The following is a 22,127-nucleotide window of genomic DNA, read 5'->3' as shown; positions in this document are numbered from 1 at the left end:
AGGTACAGCCACAGTGAGCTTACCTCTCACAGGTGAGGCTAGAGTAACCCTCTTGGGCAGGCAGCCTAACCTCAGGCTGTCACTGGGTGGGATCCAGAAATGCTTCCTCTGTCACCTGCCATGCAGCTGTTCCATCTGAGGAGCTGGAAGTCCTGGGACATTAGGAAGAGGGATAGGTTAAAGTGGGCTATGACCACCCAGCCTATTTCACACTTTGGCTAAGAGCCAATGTACCTAAGTATTACACCTACATGATCTTTCCTGTATAGTAGTCCCTTCTTAACTGGGGCAAATACATTCCAATATTCGCAGTAAGATGTCTGAAACCTTAGGTAGTACCAAGCTCTATCAAGTAATCTTTTCCATCCTAAGCACTCATCACATTTTATGACCAAACCTTTTGCAGTTTGAGAGACATAAAAGCAAAACCTGTGCTAATTTATCTTCCCTTCTTCTCAGTTTTATGGATAGAAGATTCATTCTTGCTGTAGAGCTTAGTGATCTTAGCATAAAAATTTTTCTTTCCTTATTATCTCAAGAACTTTCACCTTTTCACCTAAAGGAACCACTTTATAAGTTCTATTTGGCAAATATCAAGTTACCTCATCACTACTCTTACACTTTAGAGCCATTATTAAGTAAAAAAGGGGTTCCTTGAACAGTATAATACCATGAGACCACAGCAGTTAATTCGATAACCAAGATGGCTCCTAAATGACTAACTTGCAGGTGATACAGTGTGGGGAGGCTGGACAGAGGGACGATTCACATTCCCAGTGGGGTGCAGTAGAATGACGTGAGATTTCATCACGACTCAAAATGGGATACAATTTAAAATTTATGAATTGCTTATTTCTGGAATTTTCCATTTAGTGTTTTTAGACCCTGATTGACCTTGAGTAAAACTGTGGACAGCAAAACCACACATGGCTGTGGGGGTGGGGGAATGATTGCGTAATAATATTGGAAGTGGTAATACCTTGCATTTAAATGTACTTTATACCTTATAAGGTTCTTTCTTGCCCATTTGATCTTCAGAAAAACCTTATGACAGAAATTTGGCAGCCATTGTTCTCTCAGGATTAAAGGTGAAGAGACTGAGACTCAGAGAGGCTTAGGAAGTTGTACAACCAACATCACACTTTTAGTACGTGTGGAAATATAATTTCAGACTATAAGACCCAAGTTCTGTCTCCTAGACCACACTTTAAAAAGAAAGTGCCACATGCCATTGACTTTAAGGAACTAAGCCATTATGAAGAATTTTCTCTAGAAGAGTAAAATCCATACATTTTAACACTGTCCAGTGCACAGCCTAAGTGTGGAAAGTGTTTGCTACTTTTGTGAAGAGTGCACGTACAAGTTTACAACAACAAATCCCATGATTATGTACAACTCTAATGCACCAATTTTTTTAAAATGTGGAAAAAAATAAAGAAAATTAAAAAAAAAAAAAACAGTGAAGAATCCCTAGAGTTTCATCAATGCATTGCCACACACTGCAGTACAGCACACACACACACACACACACACACAAGCACATATTTACACACCCAACTCTGCCGAATCGGGCACCTTTCTCTGACCAAGTCAGTTGGTCACTGTTTGGTAGATAACAGCCAAGTGCACCTTAGATTCTACACTATGAATGGGGTGTGTGTGCGTGTACATGTGTGTATGCATGTTTATTTAGCATGTGTGTGCACTTAGTCTGTGGTGTAGTAAAAGGAGAGTGATGGTTTGGTAATTCATGTAGAATGGTTTTTAATTCAGAATCAATCACAAGCAAATAGGGAACCTCAATCAAGAAAGCAACTTCTTGCCCAGGGCTTTCAGTTCTTCTGTGAAACAAGAGAACTGGAGTTCTCAATTCATTGATGTCACCATGGACTCATCACAGAGCAAAGCAGGCAAAGCTAATCATCTGCCGAGCTCTGAGTGTCTTGCCCAGGGCATATGTGCTGATCAGCATTATGCCACCTCAAGAAAGACGGTAAAGTTCTCATTGTCATAGTCTGACTTTATTGTCATAGCTTCACTGCTTCCAAGAAGTAAAATTTGAATTATATACCTTGTATGACTAGATTATCTATCAATTATTAAAATACAAAGTAGTGGCGGGGTCATGGCTCAATGGTAGAGCACTTGTCTAGCACATGTGAGGCATTGGGTTCGATCCTCAGTACCACATAAAAATAAAAAAATAAAATAAAGGTATTGTGTTCATCTACAACTAAAAATATTCTTTAAAAAATAAAAAGGAAATGTTCCCTCCATCTTTGAATATTCTGTCTGAAAACTCTCTCCTGTCTTCACCACAGCATCACCTACAACATCAAAAAAAATCGGTACCCCTGAATAGTGCCCATCCCCGCAAGGTCACAGTGCAGTGAGGGGGGCCACTGCAGAGCTGCTTGTGATGAAATTATGCATGTTGGTTCTGGTCTTTATATCCATTTCAAAGCAAATGGAACATTACAGGAACAATTATACATAATTGAAATTGTAAGATTGCCAAGATTAAATCCTAGGTATGATACAATGTATCTTTTAATGCGACTTTAGTCCTTTTCCATTTGGCAAACACAACTCCTTGGCTGGCCATCTAGACTTTCACAATAACATTGTCCAGCACACGGCTCAAGTTTGGAGAGATTTTGATACTCAAGTTGCAAAAAAAGAACCTCTAGTGTAAGAGATAACCAAGCCCATGTTTTGGGAATCCCAGCCTTCTCGTGGTTTCTTTGATTAGGGTGATTTTTATATCCGTTTCTCTGAGCTACTTCTTAGAGTCATCAACTGTCCAACCCTACACCTTCACCTACCCCACCCCCCAAAACCATTAATAGATTCCACCTTGTTACCCTGCCTTTTAGCCTACCAACTGCTCCTCCAGGCCTCACCTCTTCCTTGTTGACATTGCTGTGTCAGCCATTGACATGTGGCCAAGATAACCAGGAGATTAGTCCATCTTACATTGTAATGAATAATAATTATTGTTGGATGCTGTCAGTCACCTCTGCAGCTCCAGGTCACTCCATGATGCAGTGTGTGTTCTCTAGTTCTGCCTAGTCCCAGAATGACATCATCTTTTCTATCTTGTCTTACAAATTTGCATTCCTCTTTGATTAACTTCACGTCTACTGATTCTTCATGCTTCTTCATCATAGTAAAGTATTTCTGCTCATTTATGGAAGCAGGAACCAAGAGGAGTCTTTTTTAATGGCATCTCCACTTTTCCCCTAAATTTAGTTACTCTAAACTGTGTATCAGACTGTAAGCATGTGTATCCAGTTAAGAATGCTGTCCCTCGGTAAAATACAAGCAAATAAGATGTGATCGATTTTTATACAATATTTATGGACAATTATAAAGTTCTTTATTCCAGCTATTGATACTTAAATTCATTGTAATCATTGTTTAAAATCTGTGGGTATGGTAGAACTTGGCTGAGAATCCATCTGATCCTGGGCTTTTCTTTGTTGGTAGGCTTTTGATGGCTTCTTCAGTTTCCTTACTTGAAATTAGTCTGTTTAAATTTTCTATGTCCTCCTGGTTCAATTTGGGTAGGTCATATGTCTCTAGGAATTTGTTTGATATCTTCAAGATTTTCTAGCTTATTGCACTATAAATTTTCAAAACAGTTTCTGATTATCTTCTTATTTCACTAGTGTCTGTGGTCATGTTTCCTTTTTCATCATGGATTTTAATAATTTGAGGTTTTTCTCTCTTTTGGTTAGCTTGGCTAAGGGTTTATCAATTTTGTTTATTCAAAGAACCAATTTTTTGTTTCGTTGATTTTTTTTAATTTTTTAAAATCTCAATTTCATTGATTTCAGCACTGTTTTTAATTACTTCCTGTTTTCTATTGATTTGAGCATTGACTTATTCTTTTTCTAGGGTCTTGGGATATAAGTGTTAGATTAGTTGATCTTTCTCTCCCTTTTTTTTTTCTTTCTATTCTTTTAATGTATGAGCTCAGTGCTATGAACTTTCCTCTTAAAACTGCTTTCATAGTGTTCTCTGTTCTCGTTTACCTCTAAGTATTTTCTTTTATATCATCTCTGATTTCTTCTGCTATCCATTCATCATTCAATAGTGAATTATTTAGTCTCCAGGTATTAGAATAGTTTCTATTTTTATCTTATCATTTTATTCAATTTGATCTGATAGAATGCAGGGTATTAACTCTATTTTTTTTTATTTGTTAAGAGTTATTTTGTGGCCTGATATATGGTCTATTTTAGAAACAGTTCCATGTACTGCTGAAAAAAAAAAAAAGTAACCAGTCATTGATGGATGAAAAATTCTCTATAGTCTCTAAATTAATTTTACTTTTTAGTTCTGTAGCTTCTTTATTAATTTTTTGTTTAGAAGATCTATCTAGTAATGAGAGAAATATGTTAAAGTCATTCAGTATTATTGTGTGTGCTCTATTTGATTCTTGATATTGAGAAGAGTTTGTTGGTTGTATGAAGATTCTCCACTATTGGGGCATAAAACTCAAAGTGGATCAAAGACCCAGGAATTAAACCAAAAACCCTGCATATAGTAGAAGAAAATGTAGGCTCAATACTCTACCATGTCAGGGTTGGGTTCTGACTTCCTGAACAAGACTCCTAAAGCACAAGAAGTAAAATCAAGAATCAATAAATGGGATGGCATCAAATTAAATAGCTTCTTTACAGCAAAGGAAACAATCAAGAATGTGAAGAGAGAGCATATAGAATGGGAGAATATCTTTGCCACATGCATCTGAGACAGGGCATTAATTTCCAGAATATATAAAGAATTAAAAATACTTAACACCAAAAAACAACCCAATCAATAAATGGGCAAAGTAAATGATCAGACAGTTCTCAAAAGAAGAAGTGTAAATGGTCAACAAATATATGAAAAAGTGTTCAACATCTCTAGAGAGAATTGAGAATTAAAATTACAGAGATTTCATCTCACTCCAGTCAGAATAGCAATTATCAAAAATACAAGTAACAATAAATGTTGGTGAAGATATGGTGAAAAACTTATGTTCATACATTGCTGATAGGACTACAAATTGATGCACCTACCTACTCTGGAAAGCAGCATAGAGATCTCCCATAAAACTAGGAATGGAATCACCATTAAACCCAGCTATCCCACTTCTTGGTATATATTTAAAATGTAGGATTTAAAATGAGTATACTGGGGGCTCAGGTTGTAGCTCAGTGGTAGCGCACTTTGCCTGGCATGTATAACGCACTGGGTTCGACCCTCAGCACCATATACAAATAAATAGAGATACTGTGTGTCCATCCCCAACTAAAAAAAAAAATTAAAAATAAATAAATAAAAATAAACAAAATGAGTATACTGCAGTGCCACAGCCACATCAATGTTTTATCACAGCTCAGTTCACAATTAGCTAACCTATGGAGCCAACCTATATGCCCTTCAACAGATGAATGGATAAATAAAATGTGAGATATATATATGTACATATACATATATACACACACAAAACTTGGCCCTTAAGAAGAATGACTTTATTACATTTTATTACAGTAAATGGATGGATCTGGAGACTATCATGCTAAGTAAAATAAGCCAGAACCCAAAACCAAAGTTCACTTGTTTTCTCTGATATGTAGAAATTAACCCACAATAAGTAGGGGAGAATAAGAATAAAAGTTCATTGGATTAGACAAAGGGGAATGAAAGGAAGGGATGGGGAGATAGGGAAAGAAAAGACAGTGTGGATCTGACATGATTTTCCTATGTACCTATATGAATACACCACAGTGAATCCCACCATCGTGTACATCCACAAAATGAGGTCCTAATTAGAAAAAGACATATTCTATGCTTGTATAATTATATCATAATAGATTCTACTATCATATATAACTAAAAACAAAACAATAACAAAATAAAATTTGTGAGGTTTTTAAATATTTTTTTCTTCTTTGAAATGGGATTCTTACTGTGGTAGCCAGGTTGGTCTCAAATTCATGAGCTTAAGTGATTCTTCCACCTCAACCTACCACATAGCTGGGACCACAGGTGTATACCACCATGCCCAGCTTAAAATTGTTTTTGTTATGGAAAATTTCAAATATGTAAGGATATAGAATACTATATTGGTAAGTCCATATGTGCTCTCATTTAGCTTCAACAAATGTCAAGACATGACCAGGGTTTTTTTCATCTGTACCCCAACTCATTACTCTTTACCCTCCACTGCACAATACAGCTGTTATATCATTTCATTAACAGTGTACCTGTTTTTTGATGGAAGATTAACTGCATGATGTACAACATTTAGTCTATACTCAGATTTATTCCAATTAGCCTTTTATAACTAATTACTTATTCAGTAACTTCTCAGACTTTTCTCTTTATGCAAGTATAGAAATGTAACTACGTATGTAGTTGTTTTTTTAATATTTATTTTTTAGTTGTAGTTACACAGACTATCTTTATTCTATTTATTTATTTATATGTAGTGCTGAGGATCAAACCCAGGGTCTTGCACATGCTAAGCAAGCGCTCTACCTCTGAGCCACAACCCCAGCCCCATGTAGTTATGTTTTTATGTGTTTTATTTAAAATGAATAGTTGGTAGAAACCTTCCTTTTTCACGTACGGATAAATTATAGAAATCTTTCTCTCACAAAGGAAGGAGCTACTTCATTCTTTTTAGCTGCTGCAGAGAATTACATCAGGTGAATATGTCAATTTTTTTTTAAAGAGAGATTTTTTTTATATTTAGTTTTTAGTTCTCGGCGGACACAACATCTTTGTTGGTATGTGGTGCTGAGGATCGAACCCGGGCCGCATGCATGCCAGGCGAGTGCGCTACCGCTCATGACAGCCCCGAATATGTCATGATTTTAACCAATCCATTTGCTAGATGTGTAGGTTTCTTTTTGTATTTTTCTAGCACAGAGCTCCATGAGCATCACTGTGTATCATATTTGAATACCTATAGATTTTTGTGAGCATAGATTTAGAAAAGGAATTGCTAGCCCAGTGTGGTGGCACTCACTTGTAATCCCAGCAACTCCGGAGGCTGAGGCAGGAAGATTGCAAGCAAGACTCAGCAACTTAACAAGGCCCTAAACAACTTAGCAAAACCCTGTCTCAAAAAATAAAAAGAGCTGTGGATGTGGCTCAGTGGTTAGGCACCCCTGGGTTCAATCCCTGATATAAAAAAAAAAAATAAAGGAAGAAAAGGAATTGCTAGATCAGACATCTTTTAGGGGAAGAAAAAGGAAATGACTGTACCCTGCTGTTCCATACTGGTACCTTGCTCTAACCTGTGCTCTGATGCTAATGAGTACCAATTTGAAGATCACCCTAGGTGGGTGTGAGGCAAATAAGGAACAATATATTGTTCAGAAAACCTAAAAAGTAAGTGGGTGTGTTCAAATGCTGGACAATGAGGACCTTTATGCATAACTGACGTCTCCAAGACATCGCAGAAGCCAGAGAGCCAATGAGGGAGATTGTTGCCAGGCTACACAGAAGGCAGAGGGATGGGTGGACTGGCGGGGGTGTTGGGCTGTGTGTAAAGGACAATATAATAACAGTGATAATCCTTTACATTTGTACAACACTTTACAGTTTACCCAGGGCTTTCATGTCCATTTTCTAATTGAAGTTGCACAATAGCCCTGTGCAAAAATTTGAGCTGCCAAAAATATACAATAGGATTTCTGTGGGTGGACATTATGGAATCTACAATAACAAAAATGTGGAAATAGTGTTAGCCCATACAGGACAAGATCACTGGCTGGACCAAAACATCATATAAGACCTAAGAGGGTGCAGACTAGGCAGCCTCATGGGGCTACAGTGGTGGACTCTTTCCATCAGCCACATGCTCATTAGCATCTTTCCATGAATGTGGGATAGGTCACTTCCAAGCGGCTATGTGAGAGCCACCTGGAGACCCTGTTCTTACCCCCAGAGATTCTGACTCAGTGGGTTTGAAGTGGAGTCCAGAAATCATGCACTTGAATTCTGCTGTCATATATAACAAATTAGAATAAATAATAACAATTTTTAAAAGATATGAATATTCTGGATTGCAATTGCATAGCATGTTAACTAAGTATGTCATTTTTTTTAATGATTGAAAATTGCTAAGTGAGTAGATCCTAATGTTCTCACTGTTAGAAAAAATGTGTGTGAGATGATGGATATGTTAATTAACCTGATATAAACACTTAACAATATATACATAAATAAAAACATCAAATTGTACACCAAAATACACACAATGTACATTTCTTAAATACACCTTAATAAAGCTGATAAGAAAAAAAAAAAAAAGAAATCATGCACTTGAGCAAGCTCTCCCTGATGCTGATAGGCGCCAGGTTTCCAAGCCACTGTTCTGGAGATAATCTTGGAGAACCGCAACTAGTGGAATTTACTCTACCCATCTATAGACAGATGAGACTACTTCACATCTAAGTCAGTGGACCTGGGTTGAGGAAAAGAAGACCAGCCAGTCCAGTTTAGTGTACTGCAGGATATATTTGGGAGGCATATAAAATACACGTGTACCTGAGTTGTGGCAAAGAAGGTTCTTCATGCAAATAAAATTTTTGAAGACTTTAAAATAATTTAAAATTTTACACCAAAGGCTATTTCAAGATATGGTGAATTGAGGTTGGAGGCATGTATTGCTTAGAGTTGAGTTCTGGCCTACAGAAGCTATTTTAGAGAGGACCAAACCCTGAACTTAAAGTCAGAGGACCCTGGGTAGGGACCCTGCCAGATGACATCCCAGGGAGGGCCTTCCACACAGGATCTCATCTCTCAGCCTTGTTTTCCTCCTATAAAAAATGCACTTCTCTGTCACTGTGATAGCAGTGACCTTCTCCTTTGCCCACTATAGTTATCTCCACCCATCCTTCTCGAGTCACCTCCTAGTCTGAGCCAGCACTCAGCCTCTGACTTAATTTCTCCTCCTTTCTCAATCTTTTTTTTTTAACATTCCCAGATTGCTCACAAAAGCCAAAAGGGTAAGCTTGTGTGTGTGTCTGTGTGATGTAACATATTTGGGAAGCACACATGGGTATATAAAATATATATATGTACCTGAGTTTCCTCATACTACTCAATTCAGGAAAATTTTGAACTCTTCATTGTTTCTTTTCTGTGATCTCTTTTTTCTTTCCTAGAAAATGGATTTATGAACTAGCCTTGCAACTAAGCACTTACAGGAACCCACAAAAATCTTCACCCACCTGTTCAGACTCATTCACAACCTTTCATGCCACAACATCTTTATTCCTCTTTAATGTTTTCCCTGCCCTTACCTTAACTCTGTGATCACCTTGGCTGTAAATATTGATGCTTGCCCTTGAAGCTGAAATGTAAAGTAAAAAAGTAGAGGAAATGGAAATAAGAAGGCACTGGTGCTCAACTATCATGGAGACTGAGATTTCAGACTTCTCCACATCTGTACTAAATGGATATTTAATCGGATGAATGCAAACATGATTGCAATCAGGGATTTGTCCTACCAAATGTCTGTAAATGCACCATGTTAAAAATGATAACCATCGAACCTCTTTCCCATTCCTTTGTAGTGAAAACATTGTTCAATCCAGCTCCTGCCATTGCTGACCTGGATCCGCAGTTCTACAGCCTCTCGGACGTGTTCTGCTGCAATGAAAGCGAGGTAAGGATGAACTGGGGTGGCCATTCTTTGAGAAACTGGAAGACTTGCATGTAAGGGGATAAAGCAGAGGCAGGATGAACTACGTCGATTGAATCACACGTGTCTTAGACATAATGAACACAGATTTTTCAGTTTGCTGGGGTGTGAAGAAAAAGAAATCAGTAAGTTCTGTGGGTTGGGGGAATTCTTTGAGTCACCTCCTTAATGTGGTACTTATCAAACCCGTTAGTTAGTCCCCTTCCTGCCCTCACACTCTGGTGTTTTGTTTTCTTTTCTAATTATTTCATATTCTGTGAACTAATTAGCATTAGAGTTGCCAGGTTGAGCAAATAAAAATACAGATGCCCAGATAAATTTGAATTTCAGATAGTCAGTGAATAATATACCAAACATATTTTCACTATAAAATTATTGGTTGTTTATCTGAAATTCAGATTTAGCTGAGCTTCCTGTGTTTTATCTAATGACCCTAGTTAGTATACAACTCCTAGCGTGACTGCTGCTTTCTGTGGTGAGACCCCGTGACAGCACTGGTGGACAAAGGTTCTTCATGATGCCGCAGCAAAGTCCTTGGGGGCCACTGCATAAGGGTGGCAGCCTCTGAGTCCATCTGAGGGTCATAATGTACACATCTGCACAAAATCTCTCCCAGTATGTTGATATGAGGGTATTGTCAGTATTTTTAGGAAGAAAATTCAGTATTTCTTTCTTTTTATAGGTTAGACAGCATTAGACCAGAGCTCTCTCCCATGATTAGGATGCAGGACCTGCAAACACATTGGCAAATGCGACATGCGCATAGAGAACATCATTAATGAACTGTAAAGTCATTTGCCATTTAGTTCAAAGGCTGAATGAAAGTCTCTAGATTTCTTGACCTGCTTTTTTGATAATTTCATCTTTTAGAACATAGAGGACACGAAAAAGAAGACTGCTACATGGAAACTAATTTAACAAACCACAATAGGTTATGCAATATTTTCGAGCAACCAACATAGCGAGGCATTGGACTAAGAAAAAGGAATTGTGGGAGAGAGTGACCATTTCACAATAAAAGGTTACATTACCCTCAACTGCCAAACTGGCTCAGATTTCCCTGCTAGATACTTACACAGCACTCTAGGTATTCTTTAAACACTCATCACAGCCTAAATTTATTTATTCAGTCCTCCTATCTTCTCCATTAAATTACAAGTTCCATAAGGACAGGGCACCTGTCTTATTCACTTGTATCCCCGGTAGCCATCCCTATGTGTATATGTTATCAATTGCTGAGTAATAAATTACCCCCCCAAATGAATTGGCTTATAACAATAATTATCGTCATTCGTAGTTTCCATGTATCAGGAATTCAGACAGAACACAGTATGGATTATCTCTGCTCCATAATGTTTGGGCCCTCCATGGGAGACTCAAAGGCTGAGGGATGGAATTATCTGAAGTCTTTTTCATGCATATGCTTGACAGTTTGGTGCTGGCTGTTAGCTGGGGGCATGATAGGGCTGTGGGCCACTTATACATGGCCTTTCCTTGTGTCCTGGGATTCCTCACAATATGGTAGCTGTTTTCCCAGATCCCAGCATCGAGAAAGAGAGAGTGCAACAGACAGAAGTCATGTTGGCCTTTTACTTAGCATCATTCTGTCCCATTGTGTTGGTTGAAGAAGGAAGGTTCACCCTGGTACCCCATCTCTCAACAGAAGACTGCATTGTCATAGTGTAAAAAGTGCATGCACAACATTCATATGGTTATCTTTGGAAAATAACATCTGCTACATTGTACCTTACAAAGTTGGCACCTAGTAAATGCTTATTAAATGCATGAACACTGGTCTTTAAGAAAATTAGTTTCAAAAATTCTATCAAAAAAAAAGAAAAACTTTAAAAGTTTTAATGTTCTTATAGATTGATTCAAATAATTCTCACTAATAATGTACATTCATGCCTAAGATATTGCCTCTGTTTCAAACCCAAATCATTGATATATAAGTATTTTTTTTTAAATGAGGCTAGAGTTGTGGCTCGGTAGTAGTGAACCTGCCTAGCATGTGTGAGGCACTGGGTTCAATCCTCAACACCACATTAAAAAATAAATAAATAAATAAAGTTATTATGTCCATCTACAATAAAAATATTTTTTAAAAAAGGAAAGAGAAGAAACAATGAGCTGGGCACAGTGGGACACTTGTAATCCCAGCAACTCTGGAGACTGAGGCAGGAGGATTGCAAGTTAGAGGCCAGCCTGGCCAACTTAGCAAGACCCTGTTTCAAAATAAATTAAAAAGGCTAGATATAGCTCAGTGGTAGAGTACTACTAGATTTAATCCCAGCACCACACACACAAAAACAATAAAAAGATAGAAGCTTCAAAATAAAATTAAATAACTCTACAGATCAAATTATAACAGCTTCACAGAGCATTCAGCCCTTGGTGTGCTATACAGGAAGCTGGGAAACTGGGAGAGTGATGGGCATCTCACATCCTTAGGTAACCGGCACTAAAAGTGGACCACATGGGGAGACGAGTGGTGCCCACAGCCGGAAACCAATCGTGCTGGCCTGGCTGGCCTGTGAACAATAAGAGGTGGAAGAAGATGCTACCCCTTCCACAAGGCTACAATATTTAAGGCTCCCACCAGAGGAGGGACAGAGACACTGCCTCTGAGGAGGAGGGAAACCAACGATGACTTAAGAGTTTTCATTGTCAGTGTCCCAATCACTGCAAAGCAGGAACTCTTTATGACCAGTATATTACCTTGCTCTGGTTTTGAGATCCGTGAACGCCTGATAAATAAAACCCTACAACCTCTAGAAAGGTAGAGATCGGCCAGGTGGGAGGTGAACTATGAAGACTCTCCTTCTGACGGCAAGGAGAGTGAGCCTGCGCACAAAGCAGCAGACACACCAGCAACCAGCAGAGTCGGCAGTCTGAAGAGGAAATTCAAATAATAAAACAATGCAAGGAAAGACTGTAAAGTAAACATGATTAATGTTTGTTGAAGAAGAAATTGTGAAAGAAAAACAGAATCAAAGCAATAATATGTAAATATGAGAAACAACTCATTAGACATCTTGAAAACAAAAGTGGTCACTGAAAAAAATTTTACATCATTCATGAAAAAATAAACATTAGGTGGGCTGGGGTTATGGCTCAGTGGTAGAGCACTTGCCTGGCACGTGTGAGGCACTGGGTTCGAACCTCAGCACCAAATAAAAACAAATAAGTATTGTGTCCATCTACAACTAAAAATTATTCAAATAAATAAGTAAATAAACAAACATTAGGACTGGGTTATGTAGCTCAGTCATAGGGTGCTTATCTAGTATATTTGAGGCCCTGGGTTCAATCACCAGAACTGCAATAAATAAACACATTGGAATAAGGAAGTAGTGAATTGGAAGATTCTTAATCCATTCACTTAGAGATAGAAAATTCAGTTCACCAAGAAAGCAGGGCAGAAAGAAAAATATTTTAAATATTAAAGAAGAATATTAAAGAGAGATGGAGGTTTGAGGGGCCCCATTGCATCTAATTGGAGTAAAAAGAGAACTGTGGGAACTCAAGAAAAGCAATACTGGAGGAAAATCTGCAAGGTGCTTTCTAAAACTGAGAAAAGACACAAGTCCTCAGGTCAAAAGTGTATAAAAGTGCCATGGAGGGCTGGGGCTGTAGCTCAGTGGTAGGGCGCTAGCCTGGCATGTGTGAGGCACTGGGTTCGATCCTCAGCATCACAGAAAAATAAAAGTATTGTGTCCACCTACAACCATAAAAATACATATTAAAAAAAAGTGCCATGTAAAATAAACAAATCTGATTCTCTACTTAGGTACATTTTAATGGAACTGCATAAAACTGGGAATAAAAACAAAAATATTTTTAAATGATCAGAGAGAAAAAAGATTAAATGTAAATGGCAAGAATAATCATATCACCAACACAAGAGAAAAAAAATTGTTAATATTATGTGAGAGATATTTAATTTCTTTAAAGAAAACTGTCTTGGGCTGGGAATGTAGCTTGGTAGAAGACTGCTTGCTAGCATGTGTAAGGCCCTGGGTTCAATCCCTAATAGTAATAATAATAATAATGTATCTGAATCAAATAAAATGTTAAAATTTGTTAAAGTCTGTGATAGGTAAATGGATGCTGGATGCATTATTTCCTATGTTAAAAGATTTTTTTCATTAAACAATAGTTTTTGGTTTTTTAAAAATATTTTTAGTTGTAGATGGACATAATGCCTTTATTTAGTTTATTTAGTTTTTTAAATGTGGTGCTGGGGATCAAACCCAGTGCCTCACTCATGCTAGGCAAATGCTCTACCACTGAACCACAATCCCAGCCCTAAACAGTAGTTTTTAAAAGGTTTCTAGAAGGCCAGGAGTAGAGGTGCCTGCCTGTAACCCCAACTACTTGGGAGATAGACAGGAGGATCACAAGTTGGATATGTGCCTGGGCAACTTAGCAACAGCCTCTTTCAAAACAAAAAATGAAAAGGAATAGGGATATAGCTCAAGGGTAGAGTGTCCCTGGATTTAATTCCCAGTATTGCAAAAATGAAATTTAAATTTAAAAAAAAAGTTTTTAAAGACACAAGTTGGTATTTCTGAAAAGAGACCATCCAACTCAATAGACGTAAGTGATTCCAGTAAGGAAGACCAATGCAAAATTTATTTTTTAAAAAAATAGTATCAGAAGCTGGGCACAGTGGCACACATCTATAATCCCAGCTACTCAGGAGGCTGAGGCAGGAGGATCACAAATTCAAGGCCAACTGGGAAACTTAGTGAGACCCTATATCAAAATAAAACAAAAAGGGCGGGTGATGTAGCTCAGTGGTAGAGTACTTGCATGTAAACCCTGGATTTGGGATGGGGTTGTGGCTCAACAGTAGCACTATCACCTAGCTCATGCAAGGTGCTGGGTTCGATCCTCAACACCACATATAAATAAATAAATAAAATGAAGGTATTGTGGTGTCTGACTATAACTAAAAAAAAAAAAATTATTAAAAAAAAAAAAGACCCAGGGTTTGGTCCCCAGTAGTGGGGAGAAAGAAAGACCTCAAAGTATAACCAACCCAGACTAAAAAGGTCTATACAAAAGATGGTAAGAGGGGGGTCCATGGTCAAGTTGGTGAAGCATGTGCTAACCTGTGCTACTGGGAAAATGCAAACTCAGGATGCGCAGACACTTGTGGAATGATTTATAGATGACAAAAAGCATTGATTTGGGCATGAGCAAACGCAAAGAAGATAGATCCATTCTCCAGAAGAGGTAGTGTATGGTTAAATTGTAATAGCAAAAACAGAGAATGTATCTACTTTCTGAGTCAAAAAGTACCATGTAATTCCTCTAGTGGTTTTTAAACTGCCTATCTCAGAACCAGAGAGATTCCTTGGAGATACTGGATAGTGACCCAGGGAAGGTCACAGAGTCAGTGAATGCTAAGGCTTCTGCCATCAGTGCCTCTCTTCTCTGCCTTCAGCGGCTCCAGTATAAACAACTGAGCAAAAAAAGTGAGTCATCTGCAGCCAAGGAAGGCTAGTAACCAGTTAACTAGTAACTGAGAAAGGCACCATGGCCCTGGAAGAATCATATCCTTGATGCTAAAATAAATATATATATATATATATATATATATATATATATATATATATATGTACAATTTCATCCTACATCATTGGCAATGACTCTTTTTTCTTTTCTTTCTTTTTCCCATCTTTCCTTCTTCTATTTGTAGAATTCCTTTTGTTCTCTTTTTCATAAAAATTATTCCATGAGCAGAAAAGCTGAAAGAGTAATAGAGTGAACACTCCACCTACACAGGTACTAACATTTTGCTGTTTGCTTCTCCCTCCCCAGGATATATTTGGGTTTTGTTTTTATTAAAAAGTAACTAAAAACAAGAATTGTGTTTTCATTGAGAGTAAGTTCAGTATGCATCTCCTACAGGGAGCCACAATACCACTATCATGCTTAAAAAAATTCTCAATAATTCTGTACTGTCATGTAATATCTGAGCCACATTCATATTTCCCTGATTATCCCAAGAATGTCTTTTAGCTAGTTTTGGTTGTCATTGTTATTGTTCTCTCTTGTTTATTTTCCTACACTGGTATCCATCAAGGTTCCCATTGCATTTGTGTTAAGAAAAGCAAATCTGGAAGTGGATCTGAGTTACTCATTCTCACCACTGTTTCTTCTCCTTTGTGTGTTCCAGGCTGAGATTTTAACAGGCCTCACGGTGGGCAACCCAGAGGAGGCTGGGAAGGCTGCAACGGTACTCCTGGCAAGGGGCTGCAAGGTCGTAATCATCACCTTGGGGGACAAAGGATGTGTGTTGCTGTCCCAGACAGAACCTGTCCCAAAGCACATTCCCACAGAAAAGGTCAAGGCTGTGGATACCACGGTAGGTCTTAAACTTTAAGAATCATTTTGGGCACTTGAAAATCTTCGTTTATTTAATAACTAAGATATTATACCTGAATTTTTTGATAATGGGATATATGCTCAGGAAGTGATGTGGTAGAAGAGAAGAACAACCAAGCAGGAGAACTGTATCTTAACCCCTCTCTAACTCACTGTGGAACTTTATACAAGTCACTAAAAGTCTCTGTGCCTCAGTTTCCTTATCCATAAAATCAGAATATCAGTAAAATTATACCTGTATTGCCTATTTTAATTTATTCAATTAATAAATGTTTATTGAATATCTACCACATGCCAGTCATATGCTAGGTGCTCAGCATTAGTAAAGAACAGGTGAATTCTGTCCTGAAGCTTGGACTCTGGACAGTACACAAATAGCTGTAAGTATAATCCTACGTCATTGGCAATGACTGGATAGTGCCTGGAGGATGAGAAAGCAGGGCTGGAGCCCCTCACCCCTACTTTAATCATAGGCCTTAGGTGTTCAAAGACGGTCTGTGGAATCCACCCGGACATTTTTTGTGTAAGACACTGTGGAGGGACAAGTGTGCTGAGTGGAAAAGTCATGGCTACAAAGTAGGAATGAAACCAGTTAGAACAAAGATGTGTGGTTCCCCTATAGCTACGGAAATAAGAATTGTCTAGTATTAAAATTTAAAAGAGCTGACTTGGAAAAGTAAGTAAATTTAGGGAGAAGAAACTAGAGTGGAGGAAAAAGAAAAATGTTAGGGTTTTTATTTGTAAGGAAGTTATATGTGATAATTTATAAAATATGTTCTGAGTTGTTTTTATGCTGAGACACAACTTTAAAATGTGGATCATTTACCCCCCCCCCAAAAAAAAGCCTGGGGAATCAGATGATGTAATAGAAACAAATACATTTAGAAAAATATAAGTACAAGAAATCAATATGAAATTAATGTCCTAGTTGTCTCAAAACATGAGTTTGGGAGGTTGATACTCAGAAGTGGCTCAGCCTCTCCTTACAATGTCTGTATAAGTCATTACTCCTTTTGGTTGTAAGCAGCAGAAGCACAATCCAAATACAGGATTTTATTTGCGCAGCAGGGTATGGAGACTTTTTCATGTGCTGTCCCTGTCAGTTCTGCTTTCTTTGTAGTGGCCCTTGAGCTCAGGCAGGTCCTCTCCCAATATGGTCCATGGCAGCTCTATGCTGACATCATGTTCCACACCATGGTATCAAAATCAAAGAACTCTTATCCGAGGATGGGGAAGTAGATGCTGGTCAGACCAAAGCAATTCATACCTGCCACAATCATACGCAGCACTGCTTGGGCATGGGACTTTGTTAGGAAGTAACTAGACTTCGCAATATTCAAATTCAAATTAATAGTAATAATCCTCAGAGTAATTTCATGTGGAAAGTTTGGATTTCATAGATCTTGACTGATTTATAGCTTTGAGGATATTAAATGCAGCAATGAGCACTAAGAGGGTTTACCAATTATGATAATACTCTTTGTGCCCTTTCTTTTGGATTCTTAGCACAAGCAGTTACTTTTTAGGTTTCAGGGAATTGAATATATTTAAAGGATAAAGATCCAAAGTCCACATCCGCTTCAGGATAAATGCCCTTTGTTTTCTGTGGAAGCAACCTGATGTAGGGGTTCTAAGGCCTAGAAGACTGGTGTTCCAGCCCTGTTCCTTCTGAACTCTTGTTCTCATGCTTTGGCAAGTCCAGTCACTTCTCTGGGCCTGGAATGTCTCTCACCTCTAAAGTGAACCCATCTTGTAAATACTGTAACCCAGAAGGTCAGGGGGGAGAAGTAATGTCTAAGTTTTTTGTTGTTGTTGTTGTTATTTTTTTTCTGGCTCTAGGTCTTTATTCTGGCTAGTTATCTTCATTCATTCCTTCAACAAATACTAATGAGCTTTGGCTACATGTTTCCCCAAAAAAGAAAGAAATAGAACGTCCAATGTGTTTGAATATATAGAGAGTGATTTTTAGTCTTCTTGCAGAATTTGAAAATGAATTTGTAATTGGTATGTAGATAATTGAGGAAATAGAAAACATGAGGCAGATTTTTCCTCCTAGGTCATCTGAAATCTAAGGGGGAAAAAGTATGATTAAGTAAAGTAGAATCTTTGTACATCACATGGCTATAAATGCATAATCATAACAATGTAAATGCCAATTACTGATTTAACCAAAAATGAAGATTGTAATCATACTGCAAAGAAGGAAGGATAAAATGAGTATGTGTTTTTGTGCACATACAATAAATGCTCATCTTTTATAGTTGGAGGTCAAGAGATAGTATCTAAAATGGATTTTAAAATAACAGTAGAAGCATAATACAAGAAATATAAGATAAATACCAGGAGAAACCACTGAAAGAATTTTAAGTATGTGCCTTGTGGAAATGGAAATGGAGAGGAATGGAGCATCTATACTTGAGCCTTATCTTTTTAAACTATGTATAGGGGTGGCTTTGATTTTAAAACAAAAAAAATAACACACAGTGGGGCTACTTCACACCCACTAGGAAAGCCAAAGTCAAAAACAGACAGTAACAAATGTTATATAAGATTTGGAGAAATTCCATTTATATGAACTCTTATACAGTAGTGGTAGAAGTGTAAGATAATACAATCACTTTGGAAAACAGCCCAGAAGTACCTGGAAAAGTAAAATATAGAGAGTTATATGACCCAGCAGTTCTACTTCTTAGATATATACCCAAGAGAAATGAAAACATGTATTCACATGAAGACTTGTACACAAATATTCATAGTAGCATTATTCCAAATTAGAAACAATCCAGTGTTCATCCACACATGAATGGATAAACAAATTGTGATATAGCTATACAATGGAATATTACTGACAATTAAAAGGAATACCTAACACGTGTTGTGAAAAAAATAAACTTCCAAAGCGTAATGCTAAGTGAAATCTGACACAAAGGTCACATATTATATGATTCCACTTATATGAAATTCCCCAAATAGGTAAAGCCCAGAGATGGGTGGTTTCTGGGCTAGAGGAGGGAATGGGGAGATACTGCTTAATGGGTAAGGGGTTTTACTCTGGAGTGATGGGAAGATTTTAAAACATATGGAAGTTGTACCACATTGTGAATGTGCCAGATGCCACTGTCTAAGTGGCTAAATTATTAGATAATAAGTTATTATCTTTAAAGGGATAAAGTACTAATTCATGCTATGGCATGGATGAATCTTGAAAACCTCACGATAAGTGGGGAAAACAGGCATAAGAGGCCACATACAGTATGATTCCATTTATATGAACTATCCAGAATAGGTAAAAGAGAAAGTAAACTGAAGCTGGAGAGGTTGGGGGAGTGACTTATTAATGGGTAAGGGTTCCTTTCTGTGGTGATAAAAAATGCTCTGCAATTACTGTGATGGTTGAACAGTTCTCGTGGCATGCTAAAAACTCTCAAGTATACATGTTTAGAGAGAATGTTTTATATGAATGATGTCTCAATTTAGAAAAAAATAAAGTCAAGTAATAATAAACAACCAAAAAGCTCCAGGCGCTCCATTAATGAAAATATTCTCCTGATAGAGGGTCTTCCTCTCTTCCTGTGAATTGCTCTGCAGAACCTGCCAAATGGGCTCCCAGCTTCCTCCCCAGTGGAGCAGAGGTGACACTGACAGAAAACCCACGTGGTCACTTCCTGGCTCTAGAAATTCCCTCATCTTTTTCTGTGCTCTCCTGTCCCCCTGTCCAGCACTCTCCCTACTGCAGCTCCCACAGGCTGCACACAGCTGTGTGCCTGCCCATGAACTTCATTAGGAGGCGCTGCAGTGGGTGGTGCACTCCCAGGGGGAGGGGTTTCCTTCCCAACAAATGGGCTCCTTCACTTTGCAGTCAGGAGAATATCACTTGCTGCAGTCAGTTTGTGACCTTCTCGCTTGTCTCCTCCTCCTCATCCCTTCTGAAGACGTCAGGGATGACACGGATGGAGAGAACATCATTAGTTCGTTGGCACATTGTCCACTCGAGACAGCCTGCCCCAGAAGAAGCTGTTCCCCATTTTACGTCAGTGCTGCTGCAGGCTGCTATATTCAGTTTTGCTTCACTGTTAATAGTTGAATATATCACTTCTATTTTTACATCTGTTTTTGCCGTTGTGCTACAGTGAGATGATGGCAGAAGCTGCAGATGTCCTCAGCTCATTTTGGAAGACATGACAGATGTATCTCCTTTCCCATTTCTATATGTTATCTGGATCTTAGCCTCAAAGCGACAGGGTGTTCATGTCCTCACTCTGTTCTTTCTAACCTAAAGGCTTTACTTTTTGTATTTGGGATTATACTGGATGTACATTCTGTATGCATTACCATACAGACTTAGGCATGGTAATAATATTTTAGGATTATCATGGTAGTGTAATATAGTATTAGTTATATTACCCTATAAGCTCTGTAAAATTCATGATATATAAATTGCTTTTCTATATGTAAATGGCTAAGTCCTAGGATCTACAATAACACTGTCCTTTCAAGAATTCGACCCATATGCTAAATCTGCCTTCTCAAGTGTTGCTTGCTTTATAGTAATGCACCATAATTCAGGATATATAAATAAGCTGAAAGTAAACAAAAGCTAGGAGCTTTGGGGATACATCTTCCCTATTTATTTACCTGTCTTTCTATCCATTACATTTGAGTCCTGTAGTATTCGGAATTGCTGGTGAGGCTCTAGGAACATCAGCTGAGCTGCCTGGTTGCCTCTGAGGACTAGTCAGGGTTGAGAATTTGCTCTAGAGATTCCACCAGTAGGAAGTGGAGACAGTTTCTGTTGAAGTTGTGGGAAAGCACTTTATGAGATGATCACAAGTTGGCAGGTTACCTACAGATTTCCAAGTTGGTTCCTTTTTGGTGTATTCCCTGGGGTCTGGCCTTTGGCCATCTAGGCTGCTCTTAAGGGTAGATTCCCAAGGATGCACCTCTTAGTAACAATTAGTAACAATTTAGTCTGTGAAAGCCCAACATCTGAGGGGTCACTATTCCCATCATTTTTTTTTTCCAGTACTGGGGGTTGAACTTAGTACTGGGCTTCATACATGCTAGGCAAGGGTTCAACCACTCAGCTACAGTACCAGGCCTTGTTTCATTTTTATTTTATTTTAAGACAGGGCCTCACTGAGTTTCCCAGGCCACCTTGAATTTGTGATCCTCCTCCCCCAGCTTCTCAAATTGCTGGGATCACATATGCCAACATGCCTGGCTCATTATTCCCATCTCAGTGTAACCTTTCTCCTACCCTGCACCCGTGCCACTAGAGCTAGTGGAAGGTCAAACTGGTATTGCCTCATGTAATAAGAACTGATAACCTTAAGTGATCTTAGGAGGTATTTCCCAACCCAGGCAATTGGGGGCATTCCTGTCTGCTGGGAGGACTATTTAATTCCGTATTAAATAGTATTTAACTCTGAGTTCTTACATGGGCACTGTGTCTCCCAGCAGACCACATTTCCTCCCTCTTACTTCCTTCTTTCTGATCAGCATGCACTTTCTTTGCATTTGTTAATAATTAATAGGGTTTTGAGGGCTGCTGGTGACTCAGAAGCCATTTTGTCTTTGTATAGAGCCTGTGCACATTTTTGTCCAGAAACTTGGCAAGATGTTTGGGTGTCCCTCACTGTTGATCACTGATACTTGGGAGGGAGAATAAAATGACATGGGTAAACAATGATAGAATCTTGGATGTGAATAGGTAACTACAAGTAGTAAGGCTAATTTTTAGCTGCCATATCAATTTTTTGTCAAAGAAGTAACTATTGTTACATTAGAATACTTACTCCATCGATACCACCTCACTCAAAGTTTCTTAATAAATCTGCATTTACAATTGTCATGAAAACCTTCACCATTTCCTGTACCACATTAATTGCTTTGTTGAAATTTTTTTTGCTTGTGCAATTAATGTATTCTTGTGTTCAAGGGAGGAAAGGAAACACATACACAAAAGGGATAAAGAGAAAAGTCATATATGAATCCATTTCTGTTTACTATCCTAGATCTG

The 22,127-nt window shown here is 38.1% G+C and overlaps 1 protein-coding gene across 3 annotated transcripts in view; it reads left to right on the top strand.

Annotated features, from left to right (window-relative positions):
* Rbks (ribokinase) overlaps positions 1-22,127 on the top strand; it is an 87,589-nt gene that overhangs the window by 38,091 nt on the left and 27,371 nt on the right. For all 3 annotated transcript variants that reach the window (XM_077791694.1, XM_026393859.2, XM_026393936.2), the window contains exons 6-7: positions 9,585-9,676; positions 15,900-16,088. In XM_077791694.1, coding sequence (XP_077647820.1) covers positions 9,585-9,676; positions 15,900-16,088 — 281 coding nt within the window. The remainder of the gene's footprint in view (positions 1-9,584; positions 9,677-15,899; positions 16,089-22,127) is intronic.

This window comes from Urocitellus parryii, chromosome 12, assembly GCF_045843805.1.
Source record: "Urocitellus parryii isolate mUroPar1 chromosome 12, mUroPar1.hap1, whole genome shotgun sequence".
In the NCBI taxonomy this organism is placed as follows: Eukaryota; Metazoa; Chordata; class Mammalia; order Rodentia; family Sciuridae; genus Urocitellus; species Urocitellus parryii.
This window is presented reverse-complemented; position numbering and strand designations above follow the sequence as displayed.